The sequence below is a fragment of the Triplophysa rosa genome, linkage group LG17 (assembly GCF_024868665.1).
Source record: "Triplophysa rosa linkage group LG17, Trosa_1v2, whole genome shotgun sequence".
NCBI lineage: Eukaryota > Metazoa > Chordata > Actinopteri > Cypriniformes > Nemacheilidae > Triplophysa > Triplophysa rosa.
This window is the reverse complement of record NC_079906.1, coordinates 10,284,462-10,308,038: the sequence shown is the minus strand read 5'-3', so window position 1 is coordinate 10,308,038 and position 23,577 is coordinate 10,284,462. Positions and strand designations below refer to the sequence as shown.

Genomic DNA, 23,577 nt, shown 5'->3' with positions numbered 1-23,577 from the left:
CTCATAGTCCTCCTGGTCAAAAGTGACCAATCACCTAAAATGTAACTTGCTTTTTTCAGTGAAATCAATACATTACAATACATACATTTTGTTCAATCATATTTTTTTCTTTAGTAGTTTAGGGGATTTTAGGGTTTTATGTGCTATCTATGCAGTAGACTATTTTTACAAGATATACAAACTTTCTCAGATAAATATCTCATTATTTTATATTATTATCTTATTATTTAATATCTTATATTTAAAGTACTTAAAACCCATCTCTTCGGTGAATACTTGACAGACAAATTAAAAAAATTTCGAAACTCTCTCTCAACAGGTAACGTAGTGGTCTAGCTGAAACTAGCAACATTGTATTAGCACCTATTGTATTATTGCTCCTGTATGACATATCGCTTATTGCTCCCTGAACTCTCTGTAAGTCGCTTTGTATAAAAGCGTCTGCTAAATGACTAAATGTAAATGTAATATTTTCCCATAGTGAAAAATGGGCAGTGCAATCTAGTACATGTGCCATGCCTGTCCAACAGAGGGCAGCCTCTTCAGTAAGCGGTGGACAAGTGAACCCGGAAGCGGAAATAACACGAAACTGCGTTTTCAAAACGTCCTGCGTGCTTGTACGGTGTCGTTTTAAATAGAAAGAAAAGAAGTTGAACTTCTAAAAGAGAATTATTATTATATGGTGCAGGATACCGGTGCACTCTAAGTTTTGTTTTGCATGTATATGGGATGTACTTGAATACTGTGTATATTTGTTAGCCGTCTGTCTCCCGCTAGCACTGAGTGTGCTAGTTGATAAAGAAGATTTTCACTTTGAGCGCATTTACAGTAATAAGAAGTCATGGCGGATGTTACTGCTCGTAGCCTGCAGTATGAATACAAAGCGGTAAGAGTCTTACAAGATGTCTGATTGATCTTTAAAAACAACTTTTATTGCGTTGCGTTGCTAAATCTCATAAGTAACGTAAATTCGTTCCGGTGGTTTGTTTTGATAAACACGTTGACCAAATCGGGCTTCTCACGATTATGCAAAATCTGAATATATAAGGGAATTTAGAACTAACGTTACAGTTTATTTTCTGAAAAATAATGGAAATAGAACATATATGTTTAACTATACTTGGTGAGTTATACAATATTTCATCAACTTTATGATTGTGAAGCTTTTATACAATCGCGAAAAACTGGGGTAAAAACAAATTACCTCCTATAGAAAATTAACTGGCTAAAAGTGTGCACTTAAAGGAATAGTTCACCTTCAAAATGAAAATTCTGTCATTTATTAAACCTGTTGTCATTTTAAACGTGTGATTTTCATTCTTCTGAAAAACACGAAAGAAGGTATTTTGAAAAATGTTTGCAACCAAAAACCGTTGGTTCCCATTGACTTATATTATATGGACACAAAACCAATGAAAGTCAATGGGGACCAACTGTTTTCTGTTAACAATGTTTTTCAAAATATCATCTTTTTGTGCAGAAGAAAGAAAGTTTTGTAGGTTTTAATTTTGAAGGTGAACTATTCCTTTAAAGGCAACAAGCAATGCTGTCTAAATGGGCAGCGAATTTCGAGCCATGAAATTGAGTTTCTTTTTGTTCCCTCTGCAGAACTCTAACTTGGTGTTGCAAGCGGACAGATCTCTGATCGACCGCACCCGCAGAGATGAGCCCACTGGAGAGGTACTGTCTCTGGTCGGCAAATTGGACGGAACAAAGATGGGAGACAGAAGCCAGAGGACAAAACCTCAGATGCAGGAGGAGAGGAAGGCAAAGTGAGTCTCAACTCGCCTATCTGTAAAGGTACCCATAACAAAGGTTTGTTGAATATTTTAAACACGTTTTGCCCTTGTGTGATGCAGGAGGCGAAAGAGAGACGAGGACAGACACGACATCAATAAAATGAAAGGCTTTACACTGCTGTCTGAAGGGATTGATGATATGGTGGGAATTGTGTACAAGCCAAAGACCAAAGAGACCAGAGAAACGTATGAAATCCTCCTTAGCTTCATTCAGGCAGCCCTTGGAGATCAGGTGAGTTCAACAATGAGTATAAAAACTGTGTTTTTCAAAGACAGATCCACAATGTTTGGACTTGAAGTGAGATGCTTGGCATGGCCTTTATATGGAACCACAAAAACTAGTGATCAAGACTTTTTCCTTCACAAATGACAATATGGAGATTAATATTTGTGGCATTTCTGTTTCTCTTAAAAGCCAAGGGATATCCTGTGTGGAGCTGCAGATGAAGTGTTGGCTGTCCTCAAGAATGACAAGATGAGAGATAAAGAGAGGAGGAAGGAGGTGGAACAACTGCTGGGACCTGCAGATGACACACGCTACCATGTCTTGGTCAACTTGGGCAAGAAAATCTCTGACTACGGTGGAGACAAGGAGCTGCAGAATATGGGTAACAGCAGCATCCTTGCATTATGTCTGTTGTTTGTCCTTCTGAGTTTAAATAGGTTGTAGTTTAGTTCATTCTTGATCCAACAATATATTTTCTTCATTTTCTCAAAGTTAAATACACTGCATCTCTTTTGCTTTGGCAGATGACAACATCGATGAAACATATGGAGTCAATGTACAGTTTGAGTCGGATGAAGAGGTGTGTTCCTATAGCTGCTTTATATTGTGTTCTTTGGCTCTAGTGTTGACATTCGCTATGTAACGTGCATTTGTACATCTGCAGGAGGGTGATGAAGATCAGTATGGTGAGGTTCGGGATGAAGGCTCTGATGACAGTGAGGGGGAAGAGGCAGATGAGAGCAGTACTCTGACCGCTAATGTAAGTCGTAAATCCACATGCGTTTTTGCAGACGTGCACAGCCAGATGTTAACACCCTCTTTCTCAATAGCTGGTTAACACGGGAGATGTTATGATGGCGAAAAAGAAGGATCTTCACCCACGAGACATTGACGCCTTCTGGCTTCAGCGACAGCTCAGCCGCTTCTATAACGATGCCATAGTTTCTCAGAAGAAAGCAGATGAAGTCTTGGAGATCCTTAAGGTAAGCAATGCATATGCCTGTGGAGACTGTGGTCAAATGTACATCTATGTTTGTTTGTTATTAGTGTGTGGTTAATTTTTAATTTTTTAGACTGCCAGTGATGACAGAGAGTGTGAGAACCAGTTGGTGCTACTTTTGGGCTTCAACACCTTTGATTTCATCAAGGTCCTCCGCCAGCACAGACGAATGAGTATGTAGATGGCATTAAGTAGAATTAAAGTATTTTCATTTCTTAGAACACAGCACTGTCATTCAATTATTAAGTATTAACTTGTTTTTCTGCACGTGTCTGTCTATTCAGTCCTGTACTGCACCATGCTGGCCAGTGCGCAGAGTGAAGCAGAGAAGGAGAAGATTATGAATAAAATGGAGTCTGATCAAGATCTTTCCAAAGTTCTTTACCAGCTACAGGAGACTGAGAAGGAGGACATCATCAGGGTCAGAACTGCATCTGTTTTTGTTTTATCAGAGATTGACTTTTGCTCCTGATGAAATAATTTGTGTGATCAAAAATGTTTAAAAAGTATAATATAAACTATAATACCTATTACCCAGCATTGCAGCACAAAAAAATCAGTGACTTATGGTAGGGCTGTGCAATTAATCGAAAATTAATTGTAATTGTCAATTTTGGCTTCAACAATTACAAAAACAAAATAATCGAGGTAAAACGATTATTGTGCCACATTCCATTTAGCAAAAGGATCCTCTCTTTTCTCATGGTATAAATCCACAGCGCACCCCCTTCTTTTACAGTGGTTCAGCTGTGCTATTTCTTTACATTTATTTTTCAATTGAATTCACAGTTTAAGAGCAAAGTTATTTATTTTCTATGTTGTTTTAAAAGTTAATGAGTAATCGTGTTAAATAATCGGGATCTCAATATTGGCCAAAATAATCGTGATTATGTTTTTTGTCATAATCGAGCAGCCCTAACTTATGGTTTCGTCTTTGCAGGAGGAGCGATCCAGACGGGAAAGAGTGAGAAAATCACGCGTGGACGATCTGGAGTCGATGGACATTGATCGTGGGGAGGTAAACATAACTTTAAGCTAGTATTTAGAAATACACATTTTGTGTCTATTTGACATTAAATAGTGGTAACAGGTGATATTCATGTAACTGCCTGTGAGTTGATGTTTATTTCTTTATTGTTTGTCTGTAGTCTGTGACTACTAGGCAAATGCTAGACCTGGAAGATCTGGCCTTCTCTCAAGGCAGCCACTTCATGGCCAACAAGCGCTGCCAGCTGCCCGATGGCTCCTTCCGCAAACAGAGAAAAGGCTACGAGGAGGTGCACGTGCCTGCTCTTAAGCCCAAGCCCTTCAGTGATGATGAGGTATGTTTCTGACAACAACAGTAACTTAGCTGTATCTGATGTGAGAATTGCAATGTAAAAGCCTGGCTGGCACATTTAAAAGTCATATACTATCTAGTCACGATATCAAAAAACATTCAACTGCAGAATAGCTTAATTGACCAATCAGAAGTCGTTCTGGGATCTGTGTAATAAAACAATTATTATTAATTGCTAATTGATGAGCTCTGATATGTACAACATTGACTTATGTGGTTTCTTTCACAGACATTGTTGGCTATTGAGAAACTACCCAAATACGCCCAAGCTGGATTTGAGGGATTCAAAACCCTGAATCGTATACAGGGTAAACTCTTCAAAGCCGCTATAGAGACAGATGAGAATCTGCTGGTTTGCGCTCCAACGGTTTGTCTACTTTGAAACACATCTGGAACTACTAAAAATTAATCATTTGAAACAACTGTATACTTACATGTATGATATCTGGCATTAATGAAATTCTCTCTTTGTGATCTGTAGGGTGCTGGCAAAACCAACGTTGCGCTTATGGCAATGCTCCGAGAGATTGGCAAGCACATCAACATGGACGGGACCATCAATGTTGATGATTTTAAAATCATCTACATCGCTCCCATGCGTTCCTTGGTACAGGAAATGGTGGGCAGCTTTGGAAAGGTAGGAGTGCCTTGATGGAGAAAAAACTTCGCTGGTCTGTCAGTGTTCATCAAAAACATGTTTTTAGTCAGAGCCATGAACTAGTGGTTTGCACACATGCTTCTGAGTTATTGAGCACATTGAAGTGATACACAGATTGTTAAATGTCCCTAAAACATCCATTGCAGCGTTTGGCCAGCTACGGCATCACTGTGTCTGAGCTGACTGGAGACCACCAACTTTGCAAGGAGGAAATTAATGCTACCCAGATTATTGTGTGCACCCCGGAGAAATGGGACATCATCACCCGGAAAGGAGGGGAGCGTACATACACACAACTTGTGCGCCTCATCATTATTGTAAGTAATCAAGTTGGCTGTGATTCTCTCTTAATAAAGTCAGATTTAAAATCCTGTTGGTCAAGCCAAGTTTTTCAAAGTTGGGTAAGGTTTCTGTTTTCTCAATAAGGATGAGATCCACTTGCTGCATGACGACCGTGGCCCTGTGTTGGAGTCCTTGATTGCTCGAACCATCAGGAATGTGGAGTTGACGCAGGAGGATGTGAGGCTTGTCGGTCTCAGTGCCACATTGCCCAACTATGAGGATGTGGCCACCTGTCTGCGTGTGGACGCATCCAAGGGACTCTTCTTTTTCGACAACAGGTGAAAAATGGAGCAAATCCAAATAGTATTTGAAGACTAAAAAAGTTTCTTGTATATTAATTTGTGTATGTTGCATGTTTCCTTTGTGTAGTTTCCGCCCTGTGCCTCTGGAACAAACCTATGTAGGAATCACAGAGAAGAAGGCCATTAAGCGTTTCCAGATTATGAATGAGATCGTCTATGAGAAAATTATGGAGCATGCTGGAAAGAATCAGGTGAGGCTGAGAACAATGATATTTTCCCATTATATCATATTGTGTGTTTACTACAGATGCTATAGGCTTCTCTCTCCTAATTATTTTAACTTGGTTTCCAGGTCCTGGTGTTTGTGCACTCCAGAAAGGAGACCGGGAAGACGGCGCGTGCAATCAGGGACATGTGTTTAGAAAAGGACACTCTGGGGTTGTTCCTCAGAGAGGGTTCGGCATCCACTGAGGTCCTGAGAACTGAAGCTGAGCAGTGCAAGAATCTGGAGTTAAAGGATCTCTTGCCTTATGGTTTTGCTATTCATCATGCCGGAATGAGCCGAGTGGACAGAACACTGGTAGAGGATCTGTTTGCTGACCGTCACATTCAGGTTAGCTCTTAACATTCAGGAACATTCAGTCAGCTATTTGAGATTTACTTCAGGTTAAACTGTAATTCTGTGTGTTGTAGGTATTGGTATCCACAGCCACGCTGGCCTGGGGTGTGAACTTACCAGCCCACACTGTCATAATCAAAGGCACACAGGTCTACAGCCCAGAGAAAGGCAGATGGACAGAGCTCGGAGCGCTGGATGTTCTCCAGGTCAGTTAAGAACACAGTCATTGTATGTCCAAACATGCTGCTTTAACCAGTCAGAATAGTGTTTTAACATTTGGTTACTTTGCTGCAGATGCTGGGTCGTGCTGGCAGACCGCAGTACGATTCTAAAGGAGAGGGTATTCTCATTACATCTCACGGAGAGCTGCAGTATTACCTGTCTTTGCTCAATCAGCAGCTGCCCATCGAGAGTCAGATGGTGTCCAAACTGCCCGACATGCTCAATGCTGAGATCGTGTTGGGCAACGTACAGACTGCCAAGGTTTGTTTTTGGAAAAGTTCACTAGTCAGTGAATGTGCTTACATTACAATCATAAGCATAAAACTTTGTCAGCAGTTGATTTATTTTTGCATCACGTTCAGGAGCAGTTTTTGACCTGTTTTGTAACTATTTTCAGGATGCAGTGAACTGGCTGGGATACACATACCTGTACGTGCGGATGCTGCGGAACCCCACATTGTATGGCGTCTCCCATGACGACCGCAGCTCTGACCCGCTGCTGGAGCGCCGCAGGATGGACCTTGTGCACACGGCTGCCACTGTCCTGGAGAAGAACAACTTAACAAAATACGACAAAAGATCCGGCAGTTTTCAGGTACTTAGAGTTTGCTCCTGTGATATCAAGCCGCCTTTCTAAACAACTCGCAGCCGTCCATATGCTTGATAAATGAGCAAAATATTTTAGACTTATTTGCAAAGTTGCAGCTACAGATCTGGTTTAAATGTCGTCTGATATGTTATGTCACAGGTGACAGACCTGGGCCGCATCGCCAGCCATTTCTACATCACCCATGATTCCATAATGACCTACAACCAGCTGCTGAAGCCCACTCTGAGTGAAATTGAGCTCTTCAGAGTGTTTTCGCTCTCATCAGAGTTTAGAAATATCACTGTCAGAGAGGTAAACCAACTGAAATGTGTTAACTAATGTTTATCTTAAGGGCCTTGTAAGACTTGTAACGATGGCACTAACCAACATGGTTGTTACTCTTTGGCAGGAGGAAAAACTTGAGCTACAGAAACTGCTTGAGAGAGTCCCCATTCCAGTAAAAGAAAGCATTGAGGAGCCCAGCGCAAAGGTATGTGCTTGTACTTAAAACATTTGGCTTCTGTATAGAATAGTCATTTAACACATTATTCGAATGCTGCTTCTATATACTGTATTCTATAACAACACAGCTAGGTAATGTATGCCACAATGCAGTGCAGTTTTTCTTCACTTTTTAGATTTCTGAATAACTTTTGTCTTTGTTTCTTAGATTAACGTGCTGCTGCAGGCGTATATATCTCAGCTCAAGTTGGAGGGCTTTGCTCTTATGGCTGACATGGTCTACGTGACACAGGTACATTATAGGCTCTGTTTGTTCTTATGTAAATATTAAATTGAGAATTAATCCAGAGAGAAGCCCAGATTGGCTAAATTGTGTGTTCTGTTTGGTTGTACAGAGTGCTGGCAGGCTAATGAGGGCTATCTTTGAGATTGTCCTGAGCAGAGGCTGGGCTCAACTTACCGATAAGACTCTGAACCTCTGCAAGATGATCGACAAAAGAATGTGAGTGGTGATGATGATGATGCAGATTTTGTCAACCAAAAATTGCTTGCTTTTACACACATACTCATGGTTTTGATCTCTTTTTTTCAAGGTGGCAGTCCATGTCTCCTTTGCGTCAGTTCCGCAAGCTCCCAGAGGAGGTCATCAAAAAAATAGAAAAGAAGAACTTCCCCTTTGAGCGCCTCTATGATCTAAACCACAATGAAATTGGTCAGTAGTGTTTGGTTCTACAAATTGTAACATTCTTGATGTTGTAAGTATCATGTTGTGATTTTGATTTTGCATAACTAATATAAAACCCCCTAACTTATCCAGGTGAGTTGATTCGCATGCCAAAAATGGGGAAGACCATTCATAAGTACGTCCATCAGTTCCCGAAGCTGGACCTGGCAGTCCACCTGCAGCCCATCACACGCTCCACTCTAAAAGTGGAACTCACCATCACACCAGATTTCCAGTGGGATGACAAGGTCAGTCCTCTGTTCAAACATCGCGTCTTTTTCTTTTTTCAAAAACAGCAGGTTCATTTACTTTTTTTCTGAAGTTTGTCTTTCTAAAGTCATTTTGGTATGCTGCCTTTGTTTCTTTAGATACACGGGTCGTCTGAGGCCTTCTGGATCTTGGTGGAGGATGTGGACAGTGAGGTGGTGCTGCATCACGAGTACTTCCTCCTGAAGGCCAAGTATGCTCAGGATGAACATCTGGTTACTTTCTTCGTTCCCGTGTTTGAGCCGCTGCCCCCGCAGTATTTCATTCGCATTGCTTCAGACCGCTGGCTGTGTAAGTGATTTTACCACTGCGCAACAACACTATTTAATTTATTGTTTGGATCTATCTCGCTTCAAAGGTTAGCGTGAGTTGATTCAGAACTATTATTTTCTCTCTGTTAAGCGTGCGAGACACAGCTGCCGGTCTCGTTCCGTCACCTGATCTTGCCAGAAAAATACCCACCACCCACCGAGCTGCTGGATCTGCAGCCTTTGCCAGTGTCTGCTCTGAGAAATGCAGCCTTTGAGAACCTTTACCAAAACTTTCCATTTTTCAACCCTATCCAGACCCAAGGTACCTGCACAAACCATTTAACAGACAACATTCATATATTGAATACCAGGAAAAACTGACTAACTTTTTGTCTCTTAGTCTTCAATGCAGTGTACAACAGCGATGATAACGTCTTTGTTGGTGCCCCCACGGGCAGCGGCAAGACCATATGTGCGGAGTTTGCCATTCTTAGGATGCTTCTACACAACCCTGAGGGCCGCTGTGTCTACATAACACCAATGGAGGCTCTGGCTGAGCAGGTACTTTGATAAAACCGCTGCCTTTATTAGAAATAAACTCATGTTGAACAGTTTCTTTAGATTGACAAGCTAATGGAATTTGAATCTTTTTTGTGCAGGTCTTTGTTGACTGGCACCAGAAGTTCCAGGAGACTTTAAATAAGAAGGTCGTCTTGCTCACTGGAGAGACCAGCACTGATCTAAAGCTGCTTGGTAAAGGTGACATCATCGTCAGCACCCCAGACAAGTGGGACATCCTGTCTCGCCGATGGAAACAGAGGAAGAATGTGCAGAACGTTAGCCTCTTCATTGTGGATGAGGTTCATCTCATTGGAGGAGACAACGGAGTAAGATTGTTTACAATTTCATGATAATAAAATACACTTAATTTCATGTATTCCTTGTTTTAAGTTTTATTTGATTTTCGAGACTTTTCTTTTACATAATTATTAAAATTTCTAATATGTTTTTAGTAGAATACTTGCTGTAATTCTGACTCTTCCGTGTGTTGCTTCTAGCCTGTGTTGGAGGTGATTTGCTCCAGAATGAGGTACATCTCATCTCAGATTGAGCGGCCCATCCGTATTGTGGCCCTCAGCTCTTCTCTGTCCAACGCTAAGGATGTGGCCCACTGGCTCGGCTGCAGCACCACAGCGACCTTCAACTTCCACCCCAACGTCAGACCGGTTCCTTTGGAGCTTCACATCCAGGTCTGAAGCTCTTAAAAAGATGTGATTTTAAAAACACCATTCTGACGCTTATGCGTTAAATGGATTTACCTTGACTATTAAAGTGATGTTGTGTTGACATATTTACCATCACTTGTTTTACCCTCAGGGCTTTAATGTGAGTCACACGCAGACTCGTCTGCTGTCCATGGCTAAACCCGTGTATCATGCCATCATGAAACATTCCCCATCCAAACCAGTGCTGGTGTTTGTGCCATCAAGGCGTCAGACTCGTCTCACCGCTATCGACATCCTGACTTTCTGCGCTGCAGATGTGGTTCCACAGAGGTACTTGAAGTGCTATAACCTGCGTTTTTTTTGTTGTGATGTCAGACATCATCACAAACCCTCTTGTTTTACCTGCAGGTTCCTGCACTCTACTGAGAAGGATCTGGCTCCATTCATGGAGAATCTCTCTGATCCTACACTGAAGGAGACCCTCTCTAATGGGGTGGGGTACTTGCACGAGGGACTTTCACCAACAGAGCGAAGGATTGTGGAGCATCTCTTTATGTCTGGTAGGAGAAAACTAAAAACGTTTTATATTATAATAAAGCCAATGCATCTTTATAAGTTGTCAGACTTGAAACCTTATGCACCCTGTCTTATCCCAGGTGCCATTCAGGTGATGGTGGCATCTCGCTCTCTCTGCTGGGGCACTAATATTTCTGCCCACCTGGTGATCGTTATGGACACGCAGTACTACAATGGAAAAATCCATGCGTAAGTATCTTCACAATGACAACCGAACAGTTGACATCACCAATATTTATCTCCAGTTGTGTTCATAATATCTGTTTCTCCGATTAGGTATGTGGACTACCCAATCTATGATGTTCTGCAGATGGTAGGGAAGGCCAATCGCCCTTTGCAGGATGATGAGGGTCGATGTGTCATCATGTGCCAGGGGTCCAAAAAGGTAAAAAAAACCTGACCTTAAAAATTTTACCTTTCAGGGATCACCAGGATTACAACGTGTACATAATTTTGTATATCGTTCTCTCACTCGTTTAGGACTTCTTTAAAAAGTTTCTTTACGAGCCTCTGCCTGTTGAGTCTCACTTGGACCACTGCCTCCACGACCATTTCAATGCCGAGATCGTCACCAAGACTGTTGAGAACAAACAGGATGCAGTGGACTACCTGACATGGACGTTTTTGTACCGCCGAATGAACCAGAACCCCAACTACTACAATCTGCAGGGTGAGGAACCACAGAACCTTCACAACTGCAATCAGATCTTCACTGCTGAAGAAACCCTTCGTATTCCGTTTTTTTTTCTGAGAAAAGTCTTTGTTTTTATATGGCAGGTATGTCCCACCGTCACTTGTCTGATCATCTGTCTGAGCTGGTGGAAAACACCTTACAGGATCTGGAACAGTCCAAGTGCATCAGCATTGAAGATGAGATGGATGTTGCTCCTCTGAATCTGGGCATGATCGCAGCCTACTACTACATAAACTACACCACCATTGGTGAAGCCCTTTAATTTACTTAAGAAATAAAAAGAATGAGAGAGTTTATAGCGATGGTACAGTTTTCAGTATATCACCCTGTTTGAAACTAGCAGAAGCTCTCTGTAAGAGTTAAATCTGATGTGTTTGTGTTCTTTTATCAGAGCTCTTCAGTATGTCCCTGAATGCCAAGACGAAGATCCGAGGCCTCATTGAGATCATCTCCAACGCTGCTGAGTATAAAAACATTCCCATCAGGCACCACGAAGACAACCTGCTCCGACAGGTTAGTAGTATTTTGTTTTATTGACAGTGTAATATGACTTTTATAACAAAACATCAGAGCTCTGTATTAACTCGTTTTGACATTTGCAGTTGGCACAGAAGGTCCCTCATAAGCTGAACAGCCCCAAGTTTAATGACCCTCATGTGAAGACCAACCTGCTGCTTCAGGCTCATCTGTCCCGTATGCAGCTGAGCGCAGAGCTCCAGTCGGACACTGAAGATATCCTCAGCAAGGTAAGCAAGAACCTGTTTAGTACAGCTCAACAACCTGATATCACTTGAAAATTACACGATCCAAGTCTTTCTGCGTTTGTGTATCTAGGCTGTGCGGCTGATCCAGGCCTGTGTGGACGTGCTCTCAAGTAACGGCTGGTTGAGTCCTGCACTGGCTGCGATGGAGCTAGCTCAGATGGTCACACAAGCCATGTGGTCCAAAGACTCTTACCTCAAGCAGCTGCCCCACTTCACTGCCGATCACATCAAACGCTGTACAGATAAGGTGAGAACTGCTGGACTGCATTGGGTTTGGGTAGTTAAGGGATCATCTGAACGTGTATTTTCTTGTCTTTGGCCGTCTTGTCTTAACTTTGCTTTGAAATGATTAGGGTGTGGAGAGCATCTTTGACATCATGGAGATGGAGGACGATGACCGTACTGCTCTGCTACAAATGGTTTCAGAAGTACAAATGGCCGACGTGGCACGGTTCTGTAACCGCTATCCCAACATTGAGCTCTCGTACGAAGTGACTGACAAAGAAGATATCAAGAGGTATGAAAGCTATCAGTTCAAGATGAACCTCATGTTGGGTCACCAAAGTCAAACACTTACCTAGAGATATTTAGATGTTTTATTTTGTTCACAGTGGAAGTCCTGTGGTTGTTCAAGTGCAGTTGGAGAGAGAAGAGGAAGTTACAGGACCTGTCATAGCTCCTCTGTTCCCTCAGGTCGGTATCCGTCTACAGAAACTTGAAATATGTTATGTATCAAGGCTTTATTATGTGATTGAGCTCAAGTTAGTCTCGGGATGATGTTGTAAACATGCATCATTTTTGTTTGTACAGAAACGTGAAGAAGGCTGGTGGGTAGTTATTGGAGACCCCAAATCAAACAGCCTCATCTCGATCAAGAGACTCACTCTTCAACAGAAGGCCAAGGTTGGTTCTGCTCTCATCTCTGATAAAATTAGGGGGGAAAATGTGATTGTTGGTCAGATGGTTCTGACAATGGGGTTGTTTTTCTTCCCACAGGTGAAACTGGACTTCGTGGCACCTGTGGTGGGTGTGCACAACTACACGCTGTACTTCATGAGCGACGCCTACATGGGCTGTGACCAAGAATACAAGTTCAGTGCGGATGTCAAAGAAGCAGACAGTGAGGGAGACAGTGACAGCGATTAGTTATAGATAACAGTTGTGTTGTCCAAGTTCTTGTTGAAACGTTTTTTTATGTTGTGGTTGTTTAATTGTGATTTAAATAAAGGAAACTGTAAATTGGAGATGTTTTTCATATTTTATTACAAGGTCTTTCAGACATTAAAAGTATTGAATTAAATAGTTCGGTGATAAACTTCATGGAATAAAGCGGTCCATTTAAATGTTCATTGAACTTGTTAGTGCAGAATCTCCAAAAACATTGGTGTATGAGGCCTTGAGGTAGTGGACGTAGTTCTGCAGGCTGCGATTGGTGCTGTTCACCTGCTCTAACTGGTTCTTCATGTCTTGAAGTTTGCACTGAAATCGCTTCTCCATCTAAAAAACAAAAAATAGAACTGTAAATACTTGGCATTAAAGGAACATTCTGGATTAAATGCAACCTAAGCTCTGGTATGCTACCGAAATAATAGACGTCTCTAGCTGCGTTTCCATTACCCTTCAAATTGTGCAAATTGAAAATACCCCAAATATTTTTACGATCACAAGTTTTTCAAGGCAGTTTGATAAAGGAACATTTAGCAAAATTGCAATGGTTTTTATCTAATTAAGGTCATGTGACATACAAAAATCATTCTTGTAAGATGGCACAGTATGTTTAGGCAGAACATTGGAAAGATAGGATGTAAGGAATTCACATCAAGTTATTTCTAATATGATGGACCAAATTTAGGAAAACTAATGACTTAAGTATGGATATTTATTAGTTAGTTAAAGGTCCAGTGTTTCTAGCGCTGAGGTTGCGAATTGCAACCAACGGTTCACTCCACCCCTCCCTTTCGAATTTCTAAGATGTCGTCACGTTTTCATTTCTTTCCCGGAGGATAACGTATTTACGAAACACGCTCTGTAGAGCAGTTTGTCCATTTAAGGCTACTGTAGAAACAAGGTGAATTCCATGCAAGGGGACCCGTGGTGTATTTAGATTGAAATATTCTAAGCTAATAAAACATTACAAGCGCTTCATTATAAACACAATATAGGGAAATATGACGTTTCTCATCACAGTAGGTGGTGTTATGCACCTCTATAGTTCGCAACTTGCCATAAAACTTAAAGACGTTTGGACAGAATGACTTATCGCAAGAAGAAAAATTTCATTTCAGTTGCAGAACAATGTCTAATTGAAATGCCACCATTTCGCTATATTTGACATTTAGAAAATATTGCATAAGTTGTGCACAAATCTCTAATGGACACCCGGCTTCTGTTTTGCAGTGTAATCTTTTAATGATTTTCAGAATTTCAGCTGTTACTACATAGTGTTGTGCAAAGTACTAAAGGTCATAGTCTACATAAAGAACACTTACATCATCCTTGCTGCAGCGTAGCTGACCCAGCTCATTTTTAGCCAAACTCAACTGGGTTTCCAAGTCCAGCTTTTTGGACTGAGCTGACCGTTCTTTGGACAGCATACGGTCTAAATTCTGGTCCACCTATAAAGACAAAGCATCCTAATTCTAGTACAATGTGAGGAGCCATATTTATGGATAATGTACAGGTAGCCGGATGTTATCGCAGAATAAGTGATCCTGATCTTGTACCACACTGAAGGGGCTTATTTCGTGAAAACAGGCAGCTGCTTGTACATTATCCCGCTTATTACATGGCTACTTGCCACATGAGAAAATACTGGACATAAAATGTGAATTTGAAATATTTAATTAGTTCATTTTTACCGAATGCAGACCTTACGCGAGGAAAAGCCATTTACTTTCGGTTTTAAGGTAAGAAACGACGTTCAAATGTCACGAACAGGCAATTTGCTTTAATCATTTGTAAATATAATGTCATGTATGTTATTAAAATACATATTTATATTTGTCAAAAAAATCTGTCAAAATGATTTGCTGCATCCGGGTTACCATGTGTTATTAGTTTTGAGAGGCTGTTATCTAGGAATAACAAACCTGCAAATGTCGCGATTGGCCAATCAGAATCAAGCATTCCAACGAACCGTGTAATAAAATCAGACTAACAGATACAATGCATTTTAATGGCACCTGTTTCTGCGCCTCCTCTCTGGCCTGCTCCACCTGTCTGTAGAGGGAGTCACATTCCCGGGTCTTCTCCTCCAGACGCAGCTGTGTGTTGTGAAGGTTCTCCTCTCTCTTGGCGATCACCTGAAGCAGATCTCTGTTTTGAATGCTCATCTCTTCCATCTTTCTGTGTGCCATCAAGAGAAAATTATAACATAACTATAAATATTAAAACATTTTTGGTGTATTTCTGAAGTAAAATTAAACATTTTAACCGGAAATGCTTCTGAGACAAGCTACAAAATTCCAACATAGATTTTTATAAGCATGTGCAGAACCACCTTTCCATGCTGTCCACTGAAGATTTGAGCTTGTTATTTTCTTCAAATAGAATTAAGTTTTTCTCCTGGAGCATCTCTGATTTACAATCATTCTGCTCAATCTACATATAGAAAAAAATAAACAATTAGATCTCAATATCTGTGGTACAAACACTGCATATTATATATATATATATATATACACACAGTATATACGTATATACTCTCAGAACACACTACCTTGATCCTGATGTCAGACAGAGCACTGGTCAGCTCTGCGTTTCTTCTGTGCTGAATGTTCATGTTTTCTCTGGTCTCCCTGAGCTCTTCCTCCGAGCTCTTCAAAGCTTCATACAGCCCCTCCAGCTCCTTCAGACGGGCCTGGAGCTGCTTGCGGCCCTGGTCCACCTCTCTCTCCACTTCCGCACGTTCACTCCTCACCTCCTTCTCCGCCAGCTCCAGTCTCAGCGAGTACTCCTCAGATTCCAAACGTGTCTTTTGCAGCTGTGAGGGATTGGAAGAGTTAGCGTACATGAACGTGGGTGGATTTTATGAGTTGTGACGGTTGTATGTTGAAAGCACCTGGCTCTTGTAACTCTCTACTAGATTTTCAAAGTCCTTCCGTGAGATCTTCAGCTGCTGGGCCTCTGAATGAGACAAAGACAGCCTGTCTTCTGTGGCTGACAGAGTGGTCTAACAGATATGAGAAATAAAACAAAAATCACAAGTGGAATAGATTATTTCATTTCTATTGACTCCTGAATTGTTTTTTGTTGTTGTTGTTGTTGTTGTTGCTGAACCACATGTGTAATTCGGACCAAAAAGGGTATCTTACCTTGAGTCTCTGGTTCTCCAGTTTAACAGATGTGCTCTCTGAAGTAATGGAGTGCAGACGGCTGAGCTGGCTTTCTCTCTCTGCGCAGGCTTTCTCTTCACAACTGCGCAGCTGTTCGGTTAACTCAGTGATACGACTGCAAAGGGAAAAGAAATCGAATGCTTAAAGGAACAGTTCATGCGAAATGAAAATTCTGTCTTCATTTACTTACCATCAAGTTGTTCCAAATCTGTATAAATTTCTTCATACTGACGAACACAAAAGAAGATATTTTGAAGAATGTACTACTATGGTAGTCAATGGTGGCCAAGAACTGTTTGGTTACAAGCATTCCTCCAAATATCTTTCTCTGTGTTCATCAGAACAATGAAATTTATACAGATCTGGAACAACTCGAGAGTGATTAAATGATGACAGAATTTTCATTTTTGGGTGAACTGTCCCTTTAAATCAGTGGTCACCAACCCTGCTCCTGGAGATCGACCGTCCTGCAGACTGCAGCTCCAACCCTGCTTCAGCACACCTGTCTGTAATTATCAAGCAAACCTGAACACCTTGATTAGATAGTTCAGGTGTGTTTGATTGGGGTTGGAGCTGAAATCTTCAGGACGGTCGATCTCCAGGAGCAGGGTTGGTGACCACTGCTTTAAATCCTCAATGGTCGCAAACATAGGCTTTATTTTCTTATGTTTCTTAAAAACAATAAAAATAGAATGCATGGAGATATGTCACTCACTTGTTTAAGGTGGTGATCTCTAGCTCAAGTTGGCTTTTCCCTCTGTTCTGTTTGGCGTAACGCTGTCGAAGTTCCTCAGCGGCGGAGAGTGCCTCTGCCAACTGAGCCTCCTGAATATATAACACACAAACATCAGTCATAGTCCATAATGCATGAATCATACTAGCAGACTGCATGACAAATGACCTATTCAGGTTGAGTCATTCATAATTCATAATAATAAATGTAGACGTATGACTTTTAAAAGCCGTAATAAATAAGTAAATAAAAAAAGTAAAAGTTATTTGACAAAAAAAGTTAATACAATCAAAAAAAGAACAAAGGAGAGCAGAACAAGGTCTGATAACACATTTTTTGTTGTTGCACATAAATGTCGTACCTTCTCCAGAAGTTGTGCTGAGAGCTGTGCTGCTGTATTCACACTATGTTCAGCCCGTTTCCTCTGGTCTTCCAAAATCTGTTTGTTGATGTCCCTGTCTCCTTCGCAGTGTTGTTTCAGCTCTTTCATCTGCTCCAGCAGGCCCTGAACCTCCTCCTGCTGTTGCTGCAGCGTCCCCTCCAACCTCTGTGTTCAGTACAGAAGAGTGAGTAAAGTATTGTGGTATTGTACTGTATAAATACTGTGAATTTCCACTCACTTGAATCTGAGCCTCCAAACGGTTATTTTCTGCCTCTTTCTTATGTAGCTGGCTCTGCAGACGTCTACGGGTGGATTCGAGAACCTTTGAGAGCCCTCCTGTGGTCCTCAAATGGTCCTGTGACAACAGCAACATTATGTCTCCCAAAACAAAACCTTCCGTGTATAAGGTCAGCAACAGATTTTCCATTAAATGTGCGTTCTAAAATACGCTATTAATTCAAATGAATAGAAAAAAAATGATATAATCATAGAGTGTAAATGATCATTACCCTTTCGGTTTCCAAATTCTCAGCTAGCTGATTGGACTCCCTCTCCTTAGTGTTGAGTTTAGCCTCAAGCTTCTAAAAGAGAAAATGAGAATCAAACGGTTAACAAGGTCAAATCATCGAACCATTACCAATAATTTTCTGAAGTGACTGATTTAGATTACCCTTTTATCAGATTCTGATTCTGCTAGTTTTCTCATCAGCATCTCCCTCTCATCTGACATTCTCAGCGCATCTGTCTGCAGTGCAGAGAAAAGACAGAATTAAACTTTGTTTTGCAGCAACAAAAATTCATCTGTACAGGACATTATCCGTACCTCTCGTCCATGCTGCTCCCTTAGAAGTCGCCGGAGATTGCGATTTGTCTCCTCAAAGGCTTTCAGCTTCTGCTCTAGTAGATCATGATGACGACCCAGATGATCAGAATGTGTCTTTGACTGCTTCTTGTCCTGCATCACATGGAACATGCATGCAATAAGATTTATAACATTTACAAACCGGTTACAGTGCTGTTCCGTTAGTATATGCTGCTATTCTCATACATCTAGGCTCCACTTAAACATCAAAGCAATAACTGATTTGAGCTCTGTAGAAAAACACAGTTTGAAAGCCACCAAACCATCTCACCTTCCTGAGTTTTCCTATGGTTTCCCTTAGAACCGCGACTTGTTTGGCCGCAGCCTGCCCATCTATCTCAGCTTCCACTAGTTTCCTAAGCAGAGTTTCTATATCATGAGGTGGAGCTCCTGGTTCTGATCTGTCAAAAGAAAAAGAACATTCTTCATTTAGGACAGTCCTCTATATAAAAGAAAATGTGCGGAATAAACCTTGAAAAAGTATACCTAGTTGGCCCAGGTCCTCCATGCGTTCCATCTACAGTGCTATGGGGATCTGAATTGTCACGCCTAGACTTTGTCAATTCCTTATTGGCTGTCTCTAGTTTTTCTTCTTGCTTGTCAATAAGGTGAAAACGGGCACTCAACTGCTGTGACTGGTGCATTAGTTGGTCTTCTGTTTGCCGTAACTTTACCTGCGGAGTATTATATTAAATATTATAGATGTATGATTTTAAATTTGAACTCACACTGTTTTGTACGCAGTAGGCATATCTGAAAATCCATCTACAAATCGTACTATTCTTTACTATTTATATGTATTCATACCTCATTTTTTATATCGTCAACCTCAGACATAAGTCTTTCAATTTTTCTCTCGTATTCTGAAATGTTGCCAGTCGCTCCTCTAGCATTGTTCTCTTCACTTGACAGGTCAGTGAGCCGCAGAGGAGGTGAGGAAGGGTCAGTGGACGGTCCGGGTGTGACCTCTAAGCAACGTGTCGTCCCCTGATGACAATGTTTGTTATTAAAATCTAGTAATTCCATTCCAGTTAAACAAATAGTTGTTTTTATAATATGTGCTGGTACATATTGGTGAATACGTTAAAGGGGTCATATGGCGCGAATACGTGTTTTTCTGTCTTTGGTGAGTTATAAGTTGCCCATGCATGTATTAGACACGTAAAATTGCAAAAATTAAAGTGTCGGAACAAAAGATGCATTCTATTTAAAAGCGAATGCTCACCCAGACCTGCCTGAAACACCTCGTGTAACCACACCCCCACAAATCCGCGTCAGTTTGTGGTATGATTTGACTAAGACCCCCCAAATGTATACGCAAGTAAGGTGGGCGTACCTGTCAGTACAATTGCTTTGGAACCTGATGTTCCAAATATGGATTAAATTTCCGTCACACGCTTGCAGTATTCGACCAATCACTATGCACTTGTTAACTGGCCAATCATAGCCCACCTCGCTTTTCAGAGCGATGAGCTTTGTAAAAAATCTAAACTACGTTACACGTTTCAGAGAGGCGGGGCAAAGAGGAGATACAAACATGTACGGTATGTGAAAAATACAGCGTTTTAGAACCTTTAATTGTGTATACAGTATACACATTGCATTACATCTAAAACAAACGATAATATTTGTTTTAGCCGTGTCATATGTATGGAGGACTAAACCTGCAAAAATTATAAATAAATGAATGTATAAATAAATAAATATATAAACGAATAAATGTAATAATATGAAAATAAATACAGGAATGAATGGTTTGATAAAACAAAATAATTCGTTTTAGCTATTATTGATCTTAGCTTTAACTTTTCTTTTCATTTTTTAAATTGATTTATTATTTTTTGTGTCCATTTTTAATTATTTTTAATTATTATTATTTATTTTTTTTAGATTCTTTTATTTATCATTTCCTTTTATTTTTACATTTATTTATTTATACGTTTATTTATTTTTATATTTATTTATTATCGCATGTATTTATTTCCACTTTTATTTATTTATTCTTGTATTTATTCTTACTTTTCTGTGTCTTGTATGATAATTAGATGGGTTGGTCTTGCCTACTATTGGTTCAGCGTAGATTGAAGCGTTTGATCGATTACTCTTGACTTGTTTTGGACTAACGTCACGTCACTCACTGATCGTTTGCTTCGTGTATAACGTTTATGGCGTGCGCACAATTAGCTAGAGAGTTACAGCATTTAGCCAATGAAGTCGATAACCATGCATCAAATGACTATGTGTCATTCAGATTAGATGCACTTATTGAGGATTTATTACAGATTGACGGAGAGATAAATGACAAAGTTCTTCAAAATCTGTGCGAGTCAGGGGGTGCTAAGGTGGTGACCAAGTTCCGGTTACAGGTCCTCTGCCAAAGAGGTGCATGAACGACCTCAGCAGATTCGTCGATTCTGAAAGCACAAGACGACTTGATATTAAGATGTCTAATAAACACAGACTTTCTTGTTACATGATTTTGACATTCTTGTTAAGATTGCAAATTATTGGTATGATCGCCCGTAACGGCTGAAGCGAGGTGAAAAAATAAATAAAGCGATTTGACACGGGATTCGTACCCATACAATAAAGCGAGGCAGCGTGTCACTACGGTAACAATCACACTAAGCTATTTCGCAATGCTAGCTGCTGCGGATCTTTGCAATAATATCAAGATGTCACACAACAATATGCAGCTGGATGAATCAAGGGAATATGCCCGTTTTAACTTGTGACCTCTGTGTTATTTATCTCTTATGGAATGTAGTTTACGAGTACCGTTTAGTAACCACGTCTTTTTAGAAGGAATGGTTTCCATTTGATGGCCCCTGTAGTGAAAGAACGATGCTCATTACTACCGTGTTAACTTGTGACTTAAGTTCACTATGTCTCAATTCATTTACATTATGTTACATCATGTTACATTAAATCTTTACGCTTTTTCTAACCGAAAGGCTGCTTATAACTATCACTTTGACAAAGCGTTAGCTTGCGACTTCGGTTTACAAGCTCATCTGTGTAGTTAAACCTTATTACATTTTGTGCTTTATGATTTTCACCAGTTGAACTGTAACACCACCATAGCACCCTCTGACTCGCACAGACTTTGAATGTGCTGCAAAGAGGCTAACAACCGAGGGAGAACTTTGTCATTTATCTCGCCGTCAATCTGTAATAAATCATCAATAAATGCATCTAATCTGAATGACACATAGTCATTTGATGCATGGTTATCGACTTCATTGGCTAAATGCTGTAACTCTCTAGCTAATTGTGCGCCCGCCATAGTTACTTAACGTTATACACGAAGCAAACGATCAGTGAGTGACGTGACGTTAGTCCAAAACAAGTCAAGAGTAATCGATCAAACGCTTCAATCTACGCTGAACCAATAGTAGGCAAGACCAACCCATCTAATTATCATACAAGACACAGAAAAGTAAGAATAAATACAAGAATAAATAAATAAAAGTGGAAATAAATACATGCGATAATAAATAAATATAAAAATAAATAAACGTATAAATAAATAAATGTAAAAATAAAAGGAAATGATAAATAAAATAATCTAAAAATAAATAATAATAATAATTAAAAATAATTAAAAATGGACACAAAAAATAATAAATCAATTTAAAAAATGAAAAGAAAAGTTAAAGCTAAGATCAATAATAGCTAAAACGAATTATTTTGTTTTATCAAACCATTCATTCCTGTATTTATTTTCATATTATTACATTTATTCGTTTATATATTTATTTATTTATACATTCATTTATTTATAATTTTTGCAGGTTTAGTCCTCCATACATATGACCCCTTTAAAAAAAAAGCAAAAGGTCTGCACTCAAAAAAATTCTTTATTCAAGCAGGGGATAAAAATACAATACAAACGTTTGGCTATTTGCCTTCGTCAGTGTATGTCCAGCGCAGTGTGTGTGTTGAATAATAGGTTTAAAAAAAGACTATGCCAACCTCCCTTTTGTAGTCCTTTCGTCTGAAGGTCTTTCCAGGAGGAACCCAGGGAGCTCGGACCTTTACACTGGCAGTGGATCGCAGATGGCCCACTTTACTCTGTTGAAAGTGAGATGAGTGATTTCACTGCATCAGAATGAACAACTGGTACTGGATTGGCAAGGGGCGTGTAGATGAGGACTGACCTGCAAAGGTGGCGCCGCTGGCCACTTCTGTGGACTCTTCTTTAGGTGAACATGCACAGATGTTGAGTCTGGGACATGAACATGGAGGGGCGGAGAAGACGATCGTGTTTTCATCTCTTCACTTTGATGAGTCTAGAGTTGGGAAGTGTTTATTTGATTGTCTTAAAATATGAAGAAAAAAACATTTAGTTAGATGTCGTTATCAGATACTCCTAGTCAGCTCTACTGTATGTCCTCTCTTTCTTTTTATACATTGGATGTGAAGGTCGTTTATCTTTACGATCAGTTAACGTTAAATCTTATTGATTAAAATGAATTCACGCATTTCTTTATGTATTTTATAAAGCGATGAAGTTTATATTAAAACAAGTTTGCCACTAACCTCAATCCAACGTAAATGTTACGTCCCCCGTGTAATGTTGTTTGTAAAACCCGGTAGACTCTCGCACGGACAACAATAGCCTCCAATCAGAGACGCCCCGGACAGCCCGAGTCCCGCCTTTAGATTTTTCTGTCGCATCTCATTGGTTGATTCAAACTTTAAAGAACACTTGAGACGCGTATGTCACGCCCAAAGAGCTGAAGCATATTTTGTTTCTGTGGTAACGACGCGTCGCTAAGTGTACGAGTACGACCGCATCTCCCTCGGGCTCTCGCTGTAATCAATAAAACATTTGTGTTGTGCATTAAGAAGACGATATAAAAAAACTTTTCTAACCTTGAATAAAAATGACCGCAAAACCTAGTAGGGATAACATGAAAGATCCAAAGTACAAATGACCAGACAGTATGATAGGCTTAGAAAGTGTGCTTAACTGCCATTAGCATTATATGACCAAAACCACTCCAGTGGTCCTATTGGCTAATGGTCATATTTTTCCATACTAAATTTAATTTGAAGAAAATTACAAAAGTTTTGTGAATAAACATTTGTGAATTAGAGAGTATATTATTTTTAGGAACAACAATTATTAATTTGGTACTATTTTACTCGCTAGAGATCCCACACGGTTGAGTACTTTAAACTACAGATTTTCTCTCCTTGCATTTATATTTCTATTAAACTTGAAACGTTACACGTTATTGACAACAGACACAACAATTGA

The 23,577-nt window shown here is 40.1% G+C and overlaps 2 protein-coding genes across 2 annotated transcripts; one reads left to right on the top strand and one right to left on the bottom strand.

Annotated features, from left to right (window-relative positions):
- Window positions 1–588: 588 nt before the first annotated feature.
- Window positions 589–13,244, top strand: snrnp200 (small nuclear ribonucleoprotein 200 (U5)). Its single transcript, XM_057356864.1, has 44 exons — window positions 589–886; window positions 1,609–1,772; window positions 1,860–2,031; window positions 2,215–2,407; window positions 2,550–2,605; window positions 2,690–2,785; window positions 2,856–3,008; window positions 3,099–3,198; window positions 3,310–3,446; window positions 3,966–4,043; window positions 4,174–4,347; window positions 4,594–4,731; window positions 4,846–5,001; window positions 5,169–5,339; window positions 5,449–5,642; window positions 5,734–5,857; window positions 5,959–6,219; window positions 6,300–6,431; window positions 6,520–6,708; window positions 6,845–7,042; window positions 7,196–7,348; window positions 7,446–7,526; window positions 7,707–7,790; window positions 7,894–8,000; window positions 8,092–8,210; window positions 8,316–8,470; window positions 8,591–8,780; window positions 8,892–9,062; window positions 9,141–9,301; window positions 9,400–9,627; window positions 9,799–9,990; window positions 10,118–10,296; window positions 10,375–10,526; window positions 10,623–10,731; window positions 10,819–10,927; window positions 11,023–11,212; window positions 11,320–11,484; window positions 11,628–11,749; window positions 11,839–11,982; window positions 12,071–12,247; window positions 12,354–12,517; window positions 12,612–12,693; window positions 12,811–12,903; window positions 12,997–13,244. The coding sequence occupies exons 1-44, from the start codon at window positions 842–844 to the stop codon at window positions 13,144–13,146; spliced, it is 6,408 nt and encodes a 2,135-aa protein (XP_057212847.1). The 5' UTR covers window positions 589–841; the 3' UTR covers window positions 13,147–13,244.
- odf2b (outer dense fiber of sperm tails 2b) lies at window positions 13,244–22,909 on the bottom strand. The gene is made up of 19 exons (XM_057356865.1): window positions 22,854–22,909; window positions 22,472–22,632; window positions 22,287–22,385; window positions 19,119–19,298; window positions 18,798–18,985; window positions 18,583–18,712; window positions 18,273–18,404; window positions 18,120–18,194; window positions 17,959–18,030; window positions 17,688–17,804; window positions 17,429–17,614; window positions 17,050–17,159; window positions 16,314–16,449; window positions 16,061–16,171; window positions 15,719–15,982; window positions 15,500–15,600; window positions 15,183–15,345; window positions 14,490–14,615; window positions 13,244–13,497 (listed from the first exon to the last, which is right to left on the bottom strand). The coding sequence occupies exons 2-19, from the start codon at window positions 22,583–22,585 to the stop codon at window positions 13,339–13,341; spliced, it is 2,463 nt and encodes an 820-aa protein (XP_057212848.1). The 5' UTR covers window positions 22,586–22,632; window positions 22,854–22,909; the 3' UTR covers window positions 13,244–13,338.
- Window positions 22,910–23,577: the final 668 nt, after the last annotated feature.